The 18,813-nt window shown below is 43.8% G+C and overlaps 1 protein-coding gene across 1 annotated transcript in view; it reads left to right on the top strand.

Moving 5' to 3' along the window:
• Window positions 1-18,813, top strand: part of pitpnc1a (phosphatidylinositol transfer protein cytoplasmic 1a) — a 68,824-nt gene that overhangs the window by 47,273 nt on the left and 2,738 nt on the right. The window contains exons 3-8 of the mRNA XM_063471726.1: window positions 8,391-8,479; window positions 9,834-9,841; window positions 13,914-13,985; window positions 15,756-15,851; window positions 17,892-18,047; window positions 18,663-18,726. Coding sequence (XP_063327796.1) covers window positions 8,391-8,479; window positions 9,834-9,841; window positions 13,914-13,985; window positions 15,756-15,851; window positions 17,892-18,047; window positions 18,663-18,726 — 485 coding nt within the window. The remainder of the gene's footprint in view (window positions 1-8,390; window positions 8,480-9,833; window positions 9,842-13,913; window positions 13,986-15,755; window positions 15,852-17,891; window positions 18,048-18,662; window positions 18,727-18,813) is intronic.

The following is an 18,813-nucleotide window of genomic DNA, read 5'->3' as shown; positions in this document are numbered from 1 at the left end:
GAGTTGATGGGCCAACAGAGAGCAGACATCGAGAAAACGGAGAAAGAATGTGAGCAGAAGTTGAAGGAGGCGAAGCACCTGATCAGAGAGACACTGTGGACATCATATGGTGAAAGAGAACTGACCCTTGCTCTAAAATCAGCAGAAATGGAGTGTGAGAACGTCTCATCTACTCAGCCTGATACACCCTTGGAGGCATATGATTTTATGCTCCACCATCTAGAAGAACTGGTGAAGAAAGCTAAGCAGGCACACCGGACATGGAACCGCTGGGCTCCACTTGCTGAGAGGCGAGATTGTGATCGTCGACTAGTGGAGCTCGAAACCTGCCTTCCAAAGCTGGTGTCAGGGAAGGCAGCCCTGATCAAAGCAGAGAGAATTAAAAGAGATTCCGACCAAGCAGTTGTCACAGTCCGCAACGCAGCCCCGGTCGCAGCCATAAAACTGAAAGCCACAGCTTTACCAAAGTTCACCGGCAGCCAGCGTGAGTTCTACAGATGGCGGAAGGAATGGGAGGCTCTGCAAAAGCAAGGTGAACCAACCGGGTCCATGGAAGTAAAGAAATTCCAACTTCTTGATAGCCTCGATGATAAAGTGGCCAAAGATCTGCGCCTGTCCACATACACCTCGGCAGATGAGATCTTCAGAGTCCTTGAGAACCGCTATGGAAATCAAGCCACCATCGCCATTGAAATCATTGAGGAGCTTCAAGCTATCCCTCCTGTCCGTAGCAACCAGCCTAGGAGAATAATAGAGCTTATCCACGCAGTTGAAAAGGCCCTCTATGATTTAAATGAGCTGGATAAAGCAAACGCCATAAAGAACCTATTAGTAATAAAGTCTATTGAGAGCAAGCTGCCTGAGTCCCTAAAGAAAGACTGGCTTACCCACGCTGCTGATCCAAAGAATGCTGTGACTCATCAGAACCGGTTCGACAAGCTGCTCGCATACCTCCAATCTCAAGAGCCCATCTACGAGCAGTTAGACCAGCTGAGAGACATCGACCCTGCCAAGGAGAGAACAAAGTTCCCAACAAAGTACGCCCGTACCAAGTCAGTCAAATCCAGTACTGATCCAGCAGGCTGCATCATCTGTGGGGACCCGAAACACAAGAGAAAGCTCTACATCTGCAGACGGTTTAGAACCAACACAAAGTTACAGGAGAAAAAGGATGCAGTGCAGCAACTTGGAGCCTGCAAGAGGTGTCTCGAGATCCACGACGGACCCTGCAGAAAGACGACTTACCTGTGTGGAAATCCAGAGTGCAAAGACAAGCATCATTACCTTCTTTGTCCCTTGCCACGACCCTTATCACAAACGCCCAAGTCTGGTCCGGTGAGAGCTGAGGGGAGGAGGTACACAGAGGTTCAAGAAGAGTTCATCTCTAAACTATCGCCAGAGCTAGCACAGCAGTGTCGGAAAGCTTTCTGCAACGTCTCATCACGAGTCTTCAACTCCATGGCAGCAGAGAGAGGTCTACTGGAGGAGACTGGTCTAAAAGAGTACCCTGTGATTCTGATGCTCCTTGACGTCATCGCCAATGATGGGCAGAGAATTGGGACACTAATTGATCTAGCATCTGACACAAACTACATAACCCATAAAGCTGCAAGTAAGCTCAACCTTCGCAGTGAAGACGTCATGCTTGTCATCCAGGGTGTCGGAGGTATGAAGGTGTCTGTGGCAACCAAGCGCTACCTTCTCAAGATCCGTGTCAACACCTCAAGAGGAACTTTAAAGCCTCACCAGTTAGTCTGCTATGGTCTTGACAAGATTGCTGAAGTAAAAAGACATGTTCGACCTCAGAAGCTACAGAAGATCTTCCCTGACGTCCCTCTCCAAGACCTCATCAGACCCAGAGAGATCCAGCTTCTAATCAGCCATAAAGAAGGCCAGCTGGTGCCCCAAAAGATCCGCTCCATCGGTGACCTGGTGCTCTGGGACGGTCCACTTGGCAAGACAATCGGGGGCACGCATCCAGACCTCTTTGAGGAAGTCACTTTGATGGCCCACACCTCCAAGACTCACTTTGCAAGATCAATGAGAGCTGCTGCATTCAAGTACCAAGAGTTCACTAAAGACCTAGCTTCCTGTCAACATCCTGATCACCCTGAGACTCTATCCACCACAGCTACCAGCAGCAGAGACTTTCTGAAGTGGAGGTGGGAAAGCATCGGAGCCGCTTGCCAGCCGAGATGTGGAGGGTGTCGTTGTGGGAACTGCCAGCCAGTAGGTAAAGAAATGACGCTCGCTGAAGAGAGGGAGATGGAGATCGTGAGAAATGGCCTGACTTATTCAACTGAAGATGACCACAGCAGTGAACCGCATTGGCATGCCAAGTACCCATGGGTAGAAGATCCAGCAACTTTGCCAAATAACAGGAAAGCAGTAGAAGCAACATTCATCAGAACCGAGATGAAGCTATCTAAAGAACCTGAGTGGAAGACGGCCTATGCTGCACAAGTTCATGAGATGGTAAACCGCAGAGCTGCAGTGAAGCTGTCCAAAGAAGTCCTGCAGAGTTGGACTGGGCCAGTATGGTATATAAGCCACCTCATCGTGCCAAATCCACACTCAGTCTCTACCCCAGTGAGGTTGGTGTGGAACAGCAGCCAAAAGTACAGAGGCCTCAGCCTGAATGACATCCTCATCAAAGGTCCTGATGTCCTGAACCTGATAAGAGCTGTCCTGCTGAGGTTCCGAGCTGGTGTCTACGCCGCCCTTGGTGACATCCGCAAGATGTACAACTCCGTCTGGCTGGAAGATCGAGAAGTCCACTTGCACAGATTCTTGTGGCGTGACACAGAAGATGCAGGCATAGAAGACTATGCCATAACAAGAGTCAACATTGGAGACAAACCTGCTGGTTGCATAGCCCAAGTCGCCATGAGAGAAACTGCAAACCTACCCTCATTCAGTCACTTCAAAGAAGAGAAACGTGTGCTGGAAGAAGACGCCTATGTCGATGACATCCTGACATCACACAATGACCTCGACCATCTGAGACACCTAACAGCCAACATCGAGCACATCCTGAGAGCTGGAGGATTCTACATGAAGCCTTGGGTCTACTCCAGTCAAAGTGGAAGGGAGGAGTCAAAGAAAGATTTGCCTCGATCAGAGCCAAAGACTATGATCCTGCCAAACCAGCTGACGGAAGATGACAACAAAGCCCTTGGCCTTGGCTACACCATCAATGATGACAAACTTCATGTCATGGTTGCAGTGAACTTTTCAAAGAAAAGGAGGAAAATGCACCTTGGTCAAGACCTGCTCAGGGAAGAAGTCAGAGAGCAAACACCTGATCCACTCACCAGGCGAGAACTGCTAAGCCAAGTCTCCGGCCTATATGACCCACTCGGGCTTGTGACTCCTGTCAAACAGAAGGGTGCCATCCTGGTAAGGAGAGCTTTCCAAGAAGCAAAAGTAAAACACTGCTTCGAAGACACATGGGACTCAGCCTTGTCTGAAGGTCTCCGAGAAGACGCCATAAAGCTTCTGGAAGAGTATGCTGACCTGAAGAAACTGCATTTCACTAGAGCCCTGACTCCACCAGATCCCTGTACAGAGCCCAGTGCCATCACGTTCTCTGATGGCAGTGAACACGCATATGGCGCAGTGATGTACCTTCGCTGGAGTTGCAGCCATAGTGTCATCGTGAGACTAGTAGAGTCTAAAGCCAAACTGACGCCTCTCAACCATAAAGGCGATCCTGTTAAAGCAGAGATGTGTGGCGCCGTCTTTGCTGCCCGTCTGAAGACCTACTTCCAGAGACACTGCAGAATCCAGGTCAAAAAATGGTACCACCTTGTCGACAGCCAGACCGTCTTGGGTGCAATCCAGCGTGAGAGCTACGGTTTCCAGACCTTCTTCGCAAACCGTGTTGGTGAAATCCAGAGTAGCACTGATGTCCAAGATTGGTGGTGGATTCCCGGGTCAGCAAACATTGCAGACATTCTCACCAGAGGGGCCAGTCCAAATGCCCTAACCGAGGACTCCGAGTGGCAGTCAGGTCCAAAGTTTCTCCAACTTCCTGAAGATGAGTGGCTGAAGAAATCTGCCGGAGAAGTCGCTGCCCAAGCTCGAGAAAAGGTCACAAAGCTACAGAAAAAGACTTTTGTTGCGGTCCTTACCAGAACCCACACCAATGCAGCTCAGGACTCAGTACACGTAGAGTCGAGAAGACCACTGGCAGGAGTAGCAACCCAACAGCTCATCGACGAAAGGCGATTCAGCAACCTGAGAAGGCTGATTGGGACCGTGGCGTGGGTCTGGAGGGTTGCCAAAAAATTCATGAGATCCAAGACCAGAGACCAAGAAAAGTGGGAGGTAGTACCATCTTCGGGTGTCCTCACAGTCAACGAGAGACGAGATGCTTTTCGAGACCTTTGCCTAGCAGCACAAGAGGGCGTCAGTGGTGGCAGAATCCAGACCTTCAAAGAAGACCGTAAAGCCGTTCCCCTTCTACCATTCCAAGCCTGGTTATCCACCCTCCTTGCCAGAGAAGCACACAGCGAGGGACATGATGGAGTGGCAGGAACCTCACTGCGGATGAGAAAGAAGGCTTGGGTTGTCAGAGGAAGAATTATTGCCCAAAAGGTCGCGGACCAGTGCATCATCTGCAAGAAGGCAAAGGCAAGAACCTGTAAGCAAGTAATGGGAGACTTACCTGAAGAGAGGTCAAATCCTGCTGCACCATTCGAATTCACATCTGTCGACTTGTTTGGACCCTATCATGTGAGGGATGAAAGAAGTACAAACCATGGTCAACAACTTCTGGAGGTCCTGGAGCCAACTCGCTGGACCAAACCTGTTCATCCACGAGGGATCGTTCGAGATGTGCATGTGAGGGTCTCTCCAAGTTCCAGCATTGCAGTCCAGAGTCCAAAATCCGCTACCAGAAGTCCTGAGCTGAGCACCATTTTACATCGGGACGTCCGGCGTCTTGTGGTCCTTTTACCGGTGGAAGATCAAGCCAGGGACCAGCCCACCTGAGTGCGATCTTTCTAGGCAGTGCTGAGAAAAGATCGAGTGGGAGGTGTCGCGCTGACCTAGTAGGTGTGGCTGTTACTCTTCTCTTCCTCCTCCTGCCCACTACCTGCTCTGTGCTGCTGCTGATTGGACCTTGTGTGCAATCTACAACTAAGCACGGCCTGGTGTGCACTGCTCCGCCAGGTGAGCTGAATTAGAGCAATCAAGGGCGGGCGTGCCTAGTAAACCTTAAAATGCATGCAGCAGTCATTTGACCCGTGTGCGACATACTGAGAGGACAGCAAACAAGGCACAATTCACTTTGCACTGTGAGGAAGACTTTGAGCTAGACGGGCTATCGGGTTTTCACCTATCTATCTATTTAACTATCTACCTAGCTATCTAACTACCTTATTGACTGCATGATCCTGAAATTGGTCAGAAATAAATTTGAGTGAAATTCAAAGTCTGGTCTTTGTCAAGTGTGGGCACCTCACAGACAGAAAACACTTGACAGTAAGACAGGTTTAGCTGACTGCGTCATGTGAATAGGTGTGTGACAAAGAGAACGTGGACCCAGATGCAGGACTCAGAAGACTGACATAACTCAAAATCACAGATTTATTTTATTGCTGACAAAAAGGCAAATTATACAAAAACCAAAAACAGTAAGTGAGCTGAACAGGAACAACCTGCCAGCTAAAGATTTACACACCATAAAGGAGGACCAAACAAAGAACAGAGGCAGACAGTATTTACTAGTAGGGGATTAGGACTAAGTGGACACACCTGGGGAACACAGCTGAATAGAATCTGGCTGACAAGACAGGGGAAGATAAACCGAACATCATGCACAGAAGAAGAGGGACTGTCAAAATAAAACAGAAACCATGTAGGAACTTGACTGGACAAACCAGGAAACCAGAGAACAGAACACTGAGACCAGACAGACACATGGGCATGACTGGCGAGATAGAAAGGAATACAAACACAGCAATAAGACAGACTACACATGGAAATACACAGAGACAGGAAAAACAGCAATGAACTAGAATATAAACACACTACAGTACAATGTATAGAGGATAGTATGACCAGGGAAAATACGTGACCTTGGGGCAATTTACTGGGATGTTCACTCCTTGGGAAGATTGTGGCTTGTGGTGTGTTAACACGCACCTAAATGCTCGAGAGCAACAAACTGCTTTTTTGGAGGTTCTCACTTGCTGATGATCAGTAAATCAAGTGCATTTGATTAGCAGCTCCTGGCTGCTCCATACCCTCCTAGGTCCTATTGAAGCAGTAAGGTTGTACTTACTTTTCTACAAGACTGGATGTGATTCTGTGAAACAGTTTTTCACTGTTACAGATCCTTCCGGTCCGCTTAAGCCCTGATTATAATCATGAAAAAGCTCCAAAAGGCACCAACAATGCAGTATTTGAAGAGATTAAACTGGAACAATCTATTACATAAACTCGATGTCTAAATGTGTCTATCCATTAATCCATTAAAATTTACTGAATTGTTGTGCAGGTAAAGCAATAATGTTACTTTCTATTATTATTATTTCACATAGTCTTATTCTGGTAAGATAGATTCTGTGAGACAAGATTGAGCCGCTCACTGCCAAAAGTCAGACTGTGAGATAAAAAGCGATCCGCGCGAAGAATACCAAAGAAGACTGAGGTGGAAGTTTTTGTGCTCTGAAGTGACAAGTAAGTGGGCCTTTGGGAAATATAAAGTGTCACTGACAAACTCAGTGAAGAGGAGGGCAGAGTGTGGTGTGCGTTTAGCCGAGTGTGATAGTGTGTGTGTGTGTGTGCACAGAGAGATGAGGTCAGTGTAAATGATGGATAATTTGAGCAGTCGCTGTCGGACACCGAGCGGAGCCTGCATCCCTCCACCCACAAACCACCTGTTACCATGTTATAGCTGCATTCTGTGCGTGTGTGTGTGTGTGTGTGTGTGTGTGTGTGTGTGTGTGTGTGTGTGTGTGTGTGTGTGTGTGTGTGTGTGTGTGTGTGGCTTGCAAATAAGGCAGTGTGAGGACATGTGGCTAGTCTGCTGTGTCTGGACATTCCCTTGGCTGTTTGACAGGTTATTAGAAGGGGACTGAAGGAAACTGTCTGCCTCATGTTCCCATAGTTTATACAGAGTCTTAAGCCATTTGCAGATACACACTGCAGCCCTGAGCATTGATTGGACTTATCTAATAGAGGTGCACGTGAGAACTCAAATGTCCAGCACAGTCACACGGGACATTAGTCAGTTGCTTTAACCTGCCTGCACCTTTTGTAAAATGTATGCATAATGTTGTATTCTGCAAACACTAATATTTTAGTGCTCTGCCTGCCTGCAGGTGAGTGGGCGTCATGTGTCCTGCCTCCTGCTGTCTCTATCTAGGCAGCTCCCTCTCCTAAAACAGAGTATCTCCAGTAGCAGAGCGTTTCCTGCTGCATGCCCAGCGTGGAAAAGGACAACTTTTAAAATATCCTGATCTTATTCTTCTGAAATTATCCAAAGTTCTTGTGTAAAATGGCTTTAGTGACAAACCAGCTCCGTTTCCATATTCACTTACATCTAGCAGACATAGAAAAAGAAAAAGAGAAGAGATTGGAAATGTGAGAGTTAAATAATCAGTGGTTAAGAGAGAATTTTTCTGAAAGGTACAACTTAATGATGACTTTGAGTCCAATTATGCTGCTATTTGCTGCGCTTTGATTGTCTGCCTTTCAGGGAGCAGAAATCTGGACTAAATGTGATTTGGGCTGCAGTGAACTTTTTCTGATGGCACTCAGTAATGACTGTCTGCAACCCTTCTTTTCTCTCGGCGTCTATTGGCAATCAGGACTTACTGTTCCAAATGTCAAAGTCTCAAAAGTCAATCTTCCCCATTCACTGGTATTCACTGGTAAATTTGTGTATTTCTCAGATTTCTGACATGGCAATTTCCTTCCAGCTCACCAAAGCCCTGATGTTCCCTTTCCGCAGCAATCTTTTTTTTTCTTCTTCTTCTTCTTTTTTGATTATACATCCAATGAGGTGCTCGGCTACTTGGCTGTCAGCATTTAGAATCCATTTGTGCTGAGTAATAGCCCTCCCCCTGTATTTCCTCTATTTGCCTTCCATGCCCTTTTCTATATCTATCACAATGAACGCTGGTGAAACTCCCCTGCAGGGTACAGGGTGTAATCAACTTCCCCAAGGGACCATCATGGCTGCCCTGTATAGCCTCCATTATGACTCCACACAGCTGGATGCTTCTTGTTGCCTGTTCCAGATAATAGCCCAAAGAAGAAGAGTGGAGAAACTTTAAGAGAAGACTACCATGCTGTACACAAACTATTTGTTTAAGCTGTTCTCTTTCTTCTTCTTCTTCTTCACTTTACTAACCTATCCACTCATCTATCTTTGACAGCAAGCTCCCCAGTTGGGCCAGAGCAGTGGTCCCCAAGATCTTCTATGTCACAGAGAAGGCTTGGAACTATTACCCATACACTATCACAGGTAATGCTTTGTTATACGCCTTAGTCTGCTCTAAAAGAATTTAGAAGAATTGGTGCAATGATATAGGATCACAACTCTGTCCAGAGCAAATAGATTTAGAATAAACACTGCCATAAAGGTAGTAATCTGCCTGTTTTTGTTCTCAATAATTAGCATCACTGTTGTGTGGATGATAAAAATCACACTTTAATTCCAACCACAACATTAGAGCTAGGCTATGTTGGCCGATATTTGCTAATACCAATATCGGTATTGTTATTTGTAGGGCTGATAAATGAAAAATTGAAAAGTAAAGAAGATGTGGGAGAAATACCGTTCAACCATGTTGTGAGTGATGACATTAGATAGTTTGCACACCAGAGGGCACTCTGCCCTCTGTTGGCCTGTTCGAAATGGCACCAACACAACGTCCAGCTGAGCTGAGTAAAGTCTTAGGGCCATTTTACACCTGCTATGCGGAGCTATTCAAATGAGAAAGTTGACAACAGATTGGCTAGTTGCCATTTTTGCAGGTCATGTACATCTTGATTTTTGTAACCTGCTGCCTTGTGCTGCCTTGTGCTGCGTCAAAGACACGAGTGTGTCGTTTTTCTTTACTGCTTTCATCACATCAAAACAAGATTCATTTTAAACTCGGTTGTCATTTTCTTAGTATGTACAGATAAGTACCTACATTTGGCATGAAATGTTGGGGAAATCTGTTTGTTTCATTAGGAAGATAATTCTTTTGGCCTATTTCATTGTGAAGTGTTGTTTTTCACCATCTGGTAATTTCTACAGTGTAATATCGTTCCATTTTTACATTTCCAAAATAAATTTGGCACCAAGAAGGTGTCAGTATTTATCTGTCAGATTGTTTTTCTTTGATTTATTTAAAAATATTAGCTGTAATGTGCTTTCTATCAAATGTGTAAATTAAAGCGATAGCATTAGGTTGTCAAAAAGCTTATAGCAGAGCTAGAACAGCTCTAAATGTCACAAAAATACCGATAGATGGCAACCAGTAAACATCATATTGCATTTGGGATTTTTGTATGTACAGTGTGTTTATATCACAGACTAAATATGTGCTCAGCAGGACCGTGCATGTCAAAAACAATCAGTGTCACACAGATTTTTAAAAATGGGGCAATATCATAGTGAAATGGGCTCCTCTCATGTGCTTTTACTGGAAATGAAGTGCTACTGAGCTGAGGCTTAATGGTTCTTTTTTTTCATTGTGAACTGAAGTATTTTTTTCTTCTCTCCTCTCGTCTTATCTCTCTCATTCTCTTTCATGCCTTTGTCCCCCCACCCGCCTCAAACTCCCATTCCCATCCATTATACTGATGGCCTCTGCTGATGATATGGTCAGAGTACACGGTGAGTAGTTTTGGTGTACCTGCACACAGACACACACTCATACACACACAAAACCACTTTGATCGACCAGCTGCCTGGAAGATCTCGTGTTGTAGAGTTTAAGGGTGAGTGTTAGAAGAGGAGCGGGTTATGTTTGTTGAGCCCTGAGTCCAGCACATCTCTGACAACACCCAACACTATCAGTATCAAGGACATCAATGCATGCTGAGCAGCATGTACTGCTAGAAGACAGTTGTAATACTTTACTTTATTGTGATATTTGATATTTACTGGTTGTAATGATCATCAGGGCATTTACAGCATGAAGAAATGTCCATATTAACCCAAGTCCTTCCTGTGAGTTGTCAAAATACATGGGAACAAATATGCACTTTAATATTAGAAAATATCAGAAATGTGGGTACTGAGCTGGACCTGTCTCAGCTTTACTTCCTAGAACAAGAGAAACAGAGAACATGTCTCCACTGCTCTAGAGTCCAGTGGCAATGGGCTTTACGCCACAGCATCCGTCGCTTTGCAGTGTACTTGGTGATGTAAGGCTTGGATGCTGCTGCTCATCCATGGAAACCCATTCCATAAAGCTCTCTGTGCGCTGTTCTTGAGCTAATCTAAAAGCCACATGAAGTTTGTAGGTCTGTCGTGATTGACTCTGCAGAAAGTTGGCGACCTCTCTGCACTGCATGCTTCAGCAGCCGCTGACCCTGCTCTGTGATTTCACACGGGCCACTACTTCGAGGCTTCGAGGCTAATTTGCTGTTGCACCTAATCATTTTCACTCTAGGCATGCAGACTGCCTCTAACAGTTGACTGTGGAATATTTAGTAGTGAGGAAATTTCATGACTGGACTTATTGTACAGGTGGCATCCTATCACTGTACCATGCTGGAATTCACAGAAAGCGACCCATTCTTTCACAAATGTTTGTAGAGGCCGTCTGCATGCCTAGGTGTTTAATTTTATGCAACTGTGCTGATGAAAGGATTGAATTTAATAATTTGGATGGGTAAGTGAATACTTTTGGACTACTTTATAGCGTACAAAGAATCCAGCTTAAGCTTGGAACATGCAAGGACAGACACTGAGACACAGACTGAGGGGGAGACAGCATTATTTATAAAAGTTGATTATACACTAAGGTTAATCAGGGGGATAGGGAACAGACAGGTGAAACTAATCAAGGATAATGAGACAGGAGGAAGTAAAATTAGAAATAAGACAGAAAGAGAAAAGATTACCAAAATAAAAACGTGTAGTGACTAACTTTGCACAACGACAACACCATAGTGCACTTAAACTCAACACGAAGAGTAAGTCTGCTATGAAATCAACACAACAAATGACTCAAAATAGGAACAAAGAGCCAAAGCTGAAGCTAAAAAGGAACATGAAAATCAAATATGACAACAAACATTAAACTTAAGAACCAAAAAACTTCAGATTTAAAGACCCAGGACCCAGAACAAGTGGCACTACACCATATAGCTCAGTTCAATTTGAAACATTATGTTTGTTTAAGTAGTTTAACCTCTTCAGTCACACAAATCTAGCTTTTAGTTATCATGACTGCCATGAATAACATGTTGTGATTGCAGGTATATATGAATATAAGAATATATGCAAGAATAAAATAGAAAGGGAAATGTGCCCATCTTATTATTCTGACCTTTTTTTCATAAGATTGTGGTCACAGCAAGTGAAGTCTTTAACAAAACCACCATGCATATCGGAAACAAATGTAATTTCACGTCTGATCCCCAGTGTGATCTGATACCTTGATTAAATCCAAACAAAGTTTATTCTCTTTTATTATTACCTTCTGTTTTTTTCACCTCTCTTTCTCTTTTTGACGTTGGGGATTTTTTGCTGCGCATAATTTTGGAAAATGAGAATAACACAAAAACATCAGGTTTAATTTACACCCAAATAATGGGATAAAAATGGAAATTAAGATTATGAATATCGTCTCAACTGTCGCTTTAAAAGTGAACCTGCGAGACAGCAATAATCATCATTAGCTGCTGGCAGCTGATGGCACCGGGCAGTGAAGGGTAACACAGATGTCGAGGCATCCCTGTGGAAGGAGTGTAATCCCTCCAGCGTGCAGAGATCTGTTCTGAAGTTAACTTCCAGTTAGGTAGACGTGGAAGCTCAGGACAAATCCTGAAAAAAAAAATCATCCAAGTTGCTTTCGGATAAATTAGTTCCTCAGTCTGTCCCTATGATTGAGCCCAGACACTCATATCTGAATTGAATTGTTTTATTCAATACTTCCAAGGACATGAGAGTATCAAACATACTTGTTAGAGCTTCAGATTCGCGTCCAGATCCCTGCTTCAACAACAGCCGCACCCCTGCTGCTCCAGTCTGTTTGTCAATATGAGCTAATCAGGGGAACTTTCCATTAAAGACATTAACAGAAACCCCACAGCTCTCAGCTGTTTGAATGTTTAATTGACTGTTGCCAACAAAAAGCACTAATGATTTGCACCGGGACATTAAGAAGACATGCCCTAAGACATGCCCGCCCAGACACACACATGCACATATGCACGCACACACACGGCCTCTCTGTGTGTGTGAAGCAGCAGGAATGCATCAGTGAACCACATATAAAATCAGCAGCAGGCCATTTCTTTAGCCTCGCTGAGATTATGCAACTGCCTCTGCAGCATCTGGATGTTTCAGGGAGGTCACGCCAGTTCATGTGAAACTGTGAAACTTTTCTTGAGTTAACAGCCTTAAGAATATGAGCGTTGTGGCAGCAGCTACTGTGTTTTTGGATGCATGTCACATCGTTACCTCTTACTCTGACTGCAGAGTACAACACATTACTCCTACAGGAGCTCCTCTCCCATGTGGAAACCCATACCACTAAGCCAGCAGTGCACAGTTTTGGTGCTGATGTTAATGCGACAGGAGGTTTGGAGCTCTGCAGTCATTCGTGGCTGAGTTGCCATGGTTTCTGTATCACTTACAGCTGATTGCGATCTAAGATGGAAGACATTTCACCAGCTGACTTGTTGCAGTGGTGGCATCTTATTACAGGACCACACTTGTAACAACAAGGCAGACTGCATGGAGAGGTGCTTGATTTTACACACGTCTGTGACTGAAGAAAAAACTGCTCACTGTGATGGTCTCAGACATTTATTTCTAGCACCAAATTAAGTTTTAAAGAAATATCTTCATTGTTCATCTGTAAATGACAAACACCTTTTTAATATTGACCAGTTTGACTTGAAACAGCAGGTCAGTTGTTACTGATGTAGGTTCAAATTAGTCTCGTTAACCTACTAATTCATGTTAGAGCTGCTGTGAAAGGAGTCTGTTGACTTCCTTTACGTGTGTAGACATTTATCCTCTGTCACCATCATCAGTATCAGAAACACAGGGACACGCTCACACAAACACACCTCGCACAGTTTTCTTGTTTCTCTTTAAGACTCACAAGGCCACTGAATTGTGCTGAGTAATTACAATAAGGCCTCTCGTTCCACATCACTGTGAATATACTATGTGTAGCATCACTTATTGATGGCATGCATAAACACAAACACTGGCTTTTGCATTTACAGCTCATGTATCCAGTATTCATCCTTCTACACTGTATAATGATTGTGTTGAGCTTTAATTTGGTTAAAGACAGTAAAAATGGACAAAAACACTAAAGTGTGCAGGTGTGATGCGGTTTTAAATCTCCGGAGTGAGAGAATAACCATTACTGCTTTGGTTTTGTGTAATAAAACCCAAGATATAGGCCCCTGTCAGACACACAGTCCTCTCCATTAATCTGATCTGGCATCTGAGCGTGTCGGCATCCTGTGCTTTCAGCAGAGCAGCTAAAATGCAGCGAAGTTAAAGAGTGAGCTACTGTAAGACTACATGCACACATATTGACCTAAAGGACAGGATGTTGTCACTTTAGCAGACTGATGAAGCTTAAAATGTTAAAAATCTCTGAAAAAGGGCTGTCCTCGTGTGTGATGTGACCTGGAACAAACGACATTAAGCAATGTAGTTATTAACAGAGAAACTCACACGTTGTTTATTTCTCACTTTTTCCTCCCTTCAGTGCTCCTTCCTGCCCAAGTTTTCCATCCACATTGAGACCAAATATGAGGACAACAAAGGGAACAATGATAATGTGAGTAAAGCTCCGAGTGCCGTGCGGTTGGAAGTGAATCGTAGGAACAAAGCTGCATCTGAAAGAAAGAGGATAGAATTTAGGTTCTCTCTTTTCATGTACCTTTGCCCTTTTGTGCTCTTTGCTGTCTGCTTTGTTGCCTCATCTTGTTGCTTCTTGTCTTTTCCCCAAAATCAAAACTAATGAATTCTCTTTGTCAGAGGGTTATTGCATCATTGTGTGCCAAGGACATCAGGAGGATTATCAGTCATCCTGCTGTTCTGAGTTCTTCAGGGAGTGATTGCGACTGTTAACATGAATGTTTTTGTCTTTGCGTTCATTTGTATCTTGGATAATCAGTGCAGTTGTAGAAAAGTATTACTCTTTTTCAATCTGTCATGATAATTTCTCATAGATACTATTGTTCAGATAGACACATCTGAACAATAGGTGGACAAACTGAATCTCTATAACGAGCAAAGTTTTTGGTTAACAGCTCTTTGGGAATCACTTTGTTGGTGCAAACATACAATTTTATGCCTGTCAAACCTCATTGTCTTTGGCATTTTTCATAGAATTAATTCACAGAAAAAATGTGTTTTTCAAGACAGGCTGCTAGTAAGAAAGTGCCTAAAGACGAAATTTAAAATTGGTTCTTTGCTAAGTTGTTTGTTATGTGTAGAAACAAGAATGGTCCAAAAAACATTCCACTTTAAATGGTTACATAGACGGACAAGACTGAAAGCAAGTGAAAAAGCAACCTGTTGTCTTAAGACAAACATTAGTTCTGCAGATTTTCTGAAGGTTTTTTAATGTTTAAGACCACTTTTAAAAATTACAAGAAAGTCTGGCTCCTTGAAAGTAAAATATAAAGAAATAAGAACTGGTTAAAAACTTTAGCTATAAAATAGATTGACTGTAATTGTCTTTTATTAAATCAACCTGACAAGGTCCTGCTGGTTGTGTTGAGTATTTCAAACCAGGTAAAAGCACTTCAAGTGATCTCCACCTCACCTTCAGAGCAACACTTGGTATTGGCAGTGGAGGCAAGTGTGACTGTTGCACAATATTACTCGAATACACAATGTAGTAGGAAGGAAAAGGCTGTGGCCCCACCTAGTGGTGGATTATGGGAGTTGCAAGAACATCACGATGGTTTCACAGATGGTCAAAATCTCACATTTGAAACTGATTGTAACAAATGTGGGTGCAAACTCAATAGAAGGGTCTTTCCGCTCTCATGTTAACACCCCACTGGTTCCACCATTTGTGCAGTCACCGCTATTCTCTCTTTATTCCAGCCTCCCTCATTTCTTGTAATAACCTTGGTAGTTGACTCTCCTGGCCCTATAACCATGGAAAAGATTCAAAGAATGCAGGAAGTTTAATTAATGTCAATGACTCAAGAGCACTTTCACTGCTCTGAAAGGAGCGGATAACTAGTCAACATTGCTTTGCTGCGTCTGTGTCCCGTGAGTCACCCAGGAGGAAATCATTGACCACTTGGTGTGACTCACATTCCTACTCACAGTTTGTTTGGCCTATTGTTTGAGGGTAAAGCTAGAAGGACGGGACGTGCTCAGGAAATTATCTTTTTGTCTAACGTAAACCCTTTCAACCACTGCTTTCCTGTTCAGCAATATAATGTGTGACTAAAATGATGCCCAGCATTTACGTGATGCGTGAAGCTGCCTTTATAAATCCACCAAGTGACGGCACTTTATCCCACACCATTTGTCAACGCCACTGATTGAGCTGTCCTCACATACTGAACTGTTCCCTGTTCCTCAGATCTTTGGCAGTGAGCCCAGAGAAGAGGAGACGGAGGTGTGTTTGTTGGACATCGCTTACGATGAGATCCCCGAGCGCCACTACAAGGAGTCGGAGGTGAGGAGAGCGACGTCACTGACCTCAGGATGAGGAGTGAATGAATACTTGCAGCCACGGCACAGATACTGTGGAAGGAAGTGGAAAGAAGGGTGAATAGGAGGGAGGAGGAGAGAAGTCAACAACTGAGATGTGAGGAGAAGGGAACAGAATAGGGTGTTATCTTTTCTCCACCAGCACCAGCTCGTGTTTGACCACCAGCTGGCCATCTGCCTCCTCTGAGCGATGGAAGGAAGGGAAACGCATGTTTATGTGTGGGGGAGGTGATGGGCATTAGCTGTGGAGATTTGACATTTGTATGCGCGTGCGTTCGCTCATCTATCAGGACGTGATGGTCATAAAAAGCTGAGCTATTAATAACCAAGAGGGGTCATGACAGCGCTGCAGTTTTATTATTGACGCCCTCACTTTCACACACGCACCTCCCACCGATCTCTGTGCTCCTCTGCTTTTAACCACTGAGAGCTAAGAATAGCACAGACATGCGGTCCAAAGCTAAACATAGAAGTCAGATGTCTAATGTAAATATTATTTTAAAAACAGATGAACTGTGTCAAATGTCCAAGTTTAAAAGAGACGGGGTTAAAAACAAAGGAGAAAAAAGTCAAAGGTCTGACAGCAGGTGCTCATGATGCAAACACATGCAACCAGTGTTCACAAGACAAGAAAGAATTTCCAGTGCTGAAGATAAAAATTATTGTAGTGTCTAAACTTATTTTGAAAAAAATAAATAAAACCCGCATGCATCACACTGAGAAATCAATTAATACAAAAAATGAAGGATCTTTAAAACCACGTTTGGCTCAATACAGCTCAACACATGCATGAGTGTCAGATGCTTGATTTTAATGCAATTTGTTGTAATCTTAATCAACAAAAAGTCTCTCTGCCCCACTGATATTAGTTCAAGCCATAGCTCGTATAGAAAAGATGGATGTCACCTATTTTTGTGTTTGTGTTCTGCTATTATTAAAGCCTGGAGATGCTGTTCACAGTCACAACTTAGTCACGTCTGTTTTTATTTTATCTATTTAACTCCAAATATGAACATAATTTACAAAATAAACCTCATGATGTATGAAAGAAGGTATTAAAATAACATTTGAGACCATAAACTGACAAATGCTTTTGAGTTTTTTGCTGTTTGTATGAGCATGGCACAGTCTGGCCTTGGGTGAGTTTGCTGCATCGTCCGCTCCTGGCAAGACTGTGGCATTGCTCCAGACCTGCAAACTGCCAAAAACTTCTGTTTTTATAGAGATCCTCACACTTGCTGGTGATTTGACTGGATGCAGCATATATGATGCAGTATATAGAACCAAACTACTTGCAGCCAGAGGATTTGCTCCCTGCTGGTCACCAGAAAGAAATCATATTCAAAGCACTTTGACTTTGGCTTCACTTTTTAGACCTTCTTGAAATACAATCTACAGTTAATGAAACTTGTTCAGCAAAACCAGGAGGAAAAATAAGTGAAGTAAAATATCTTTTGGAGAGATATTTGCTTATTAAAAAATGTGCTTAAAAGCGATTAATCTCTCATTAGCATTTCTCATCTTTCCGTCTCTCAATACACTTGATGAAACATTTTATACGCAGACGAATATAACAGACGTCTTCCACCTCCTCTACAAGTACTTTCCCAGCAGGGATAGAGACACTCTGTCACACTTAGATGCATGACTCTAAGACAAATGAGCATCACAGCATAATTAGTCCACTGGGAGCAGTGATTAATGCGTGTAAAGTTTCTGAGACTCCCACTGTGCTTCTTAGCTATACCCTGCATTAGCCTCATAAATAAAAGCAGATGATCCTGTCCTGTAGGCAGAGAGGAGGAAATTGATGTGTGTGAGAGAGATTAGATGGCAGGAAGTATAGTTTTAATTTGAAGTATTGGTTTGAAAACAGTTCAACAAATTTTCCTTATCGTCTTATGTAAATTTGATGAGGATTATCGACATAAGATTGTTTGTGTTTATCTAACTCCTGGGGAAAAATGAGTTGTTTTTCTGAATCTGGTGTCTTGTGGCCTTGTAGGACCTTCGGTATTTTAAGTCAAAGAAGACAAATCGGGGGCTTCTGCAGGAAGGATGGCTCGACACCCAGGACCCCATCATGTGCTCCTACAAACTGGTCACTGTCAAATTTGAAGTCTGGGGCCTGCAAACCCGTGTGGAGCAGTTTGTACACAAGGTCAGGACAAACCATTTTTGGGGGCAAGAGACACGTTGTAGATGAGTTTCAGCCTGCTTATATCATCGTCTGAGCCAGAGGCATCCTATTTTCTGCTCTGAAAACATGTGATACACGGCCGTGAGCTAGATCAGCAGTTCCATTATCACCTTCCACAATATCTGCCCTGTTCACATCCCACAGCTTGCCTTGCAGCACCACCTCCCTTTTTCTTGGCTGCAGAGTTTAAACTTTGTATCTCTCATTTCCCAAATCCATTTTGCTACAGCATCTGTCCCTCGGGTCAGCTGCCCCTGCACTATCCTTGCCCAAGGCACGCACGCACACACACACACACACACACACACACACACAGATTGGAGGCAAGTTCATTACTCACAGGCTAACACCAGGAGTGTCCCACATAAATCATAATCCTCTAGGGGTGAACAGAAAATTTTTGAAGTGAGAAATGCAGTGAAACTCTCTGTATCCTTTAGAGTGAATGCCGTCTGATTTGCAGTTTCTCTCCTTGAACTTCCTCCCTGCCTCTGTCCCTGCCTGAATTCATTTTCCTGTGATCTTGCCTCCTTTGCTTCCCTTTTCTCTCTTTTTATTTTTTGTAATCTTCCTCAGGTGATCCGAGATGTGCTGCTTTTAGGACACAGGCAGGCCTTTGCCTGGGTGGATGAGTGGATTGGTAAGTGTGCAGAAGATGACAGTCTTTAGAAAACTTGGATTAGTTTCATGTGCAGGCACTGACTCATCTCACGATTGCACCCACTTC

The sequence above is a fragment of the Pelmatolapia mariae genome, linkage group LG4 (assembly GCF_036321145.2).
Source record: "Pelmatolapia mariae isolate MD_Pm_ZW linkage group LG4, Pm_UMD_F_2, whole genome shotgun sequence".
Classification (NCBI taxonomy): Eukaryota; Metazoa; Chordata; class Actinopteri; order Cichliformes; family Cichlidae; genus Pelmatolapia; species Pelmatolapia mariae.
This window is presented reverse-complemented; position numbering and strand designations above follow the sequence as displayed.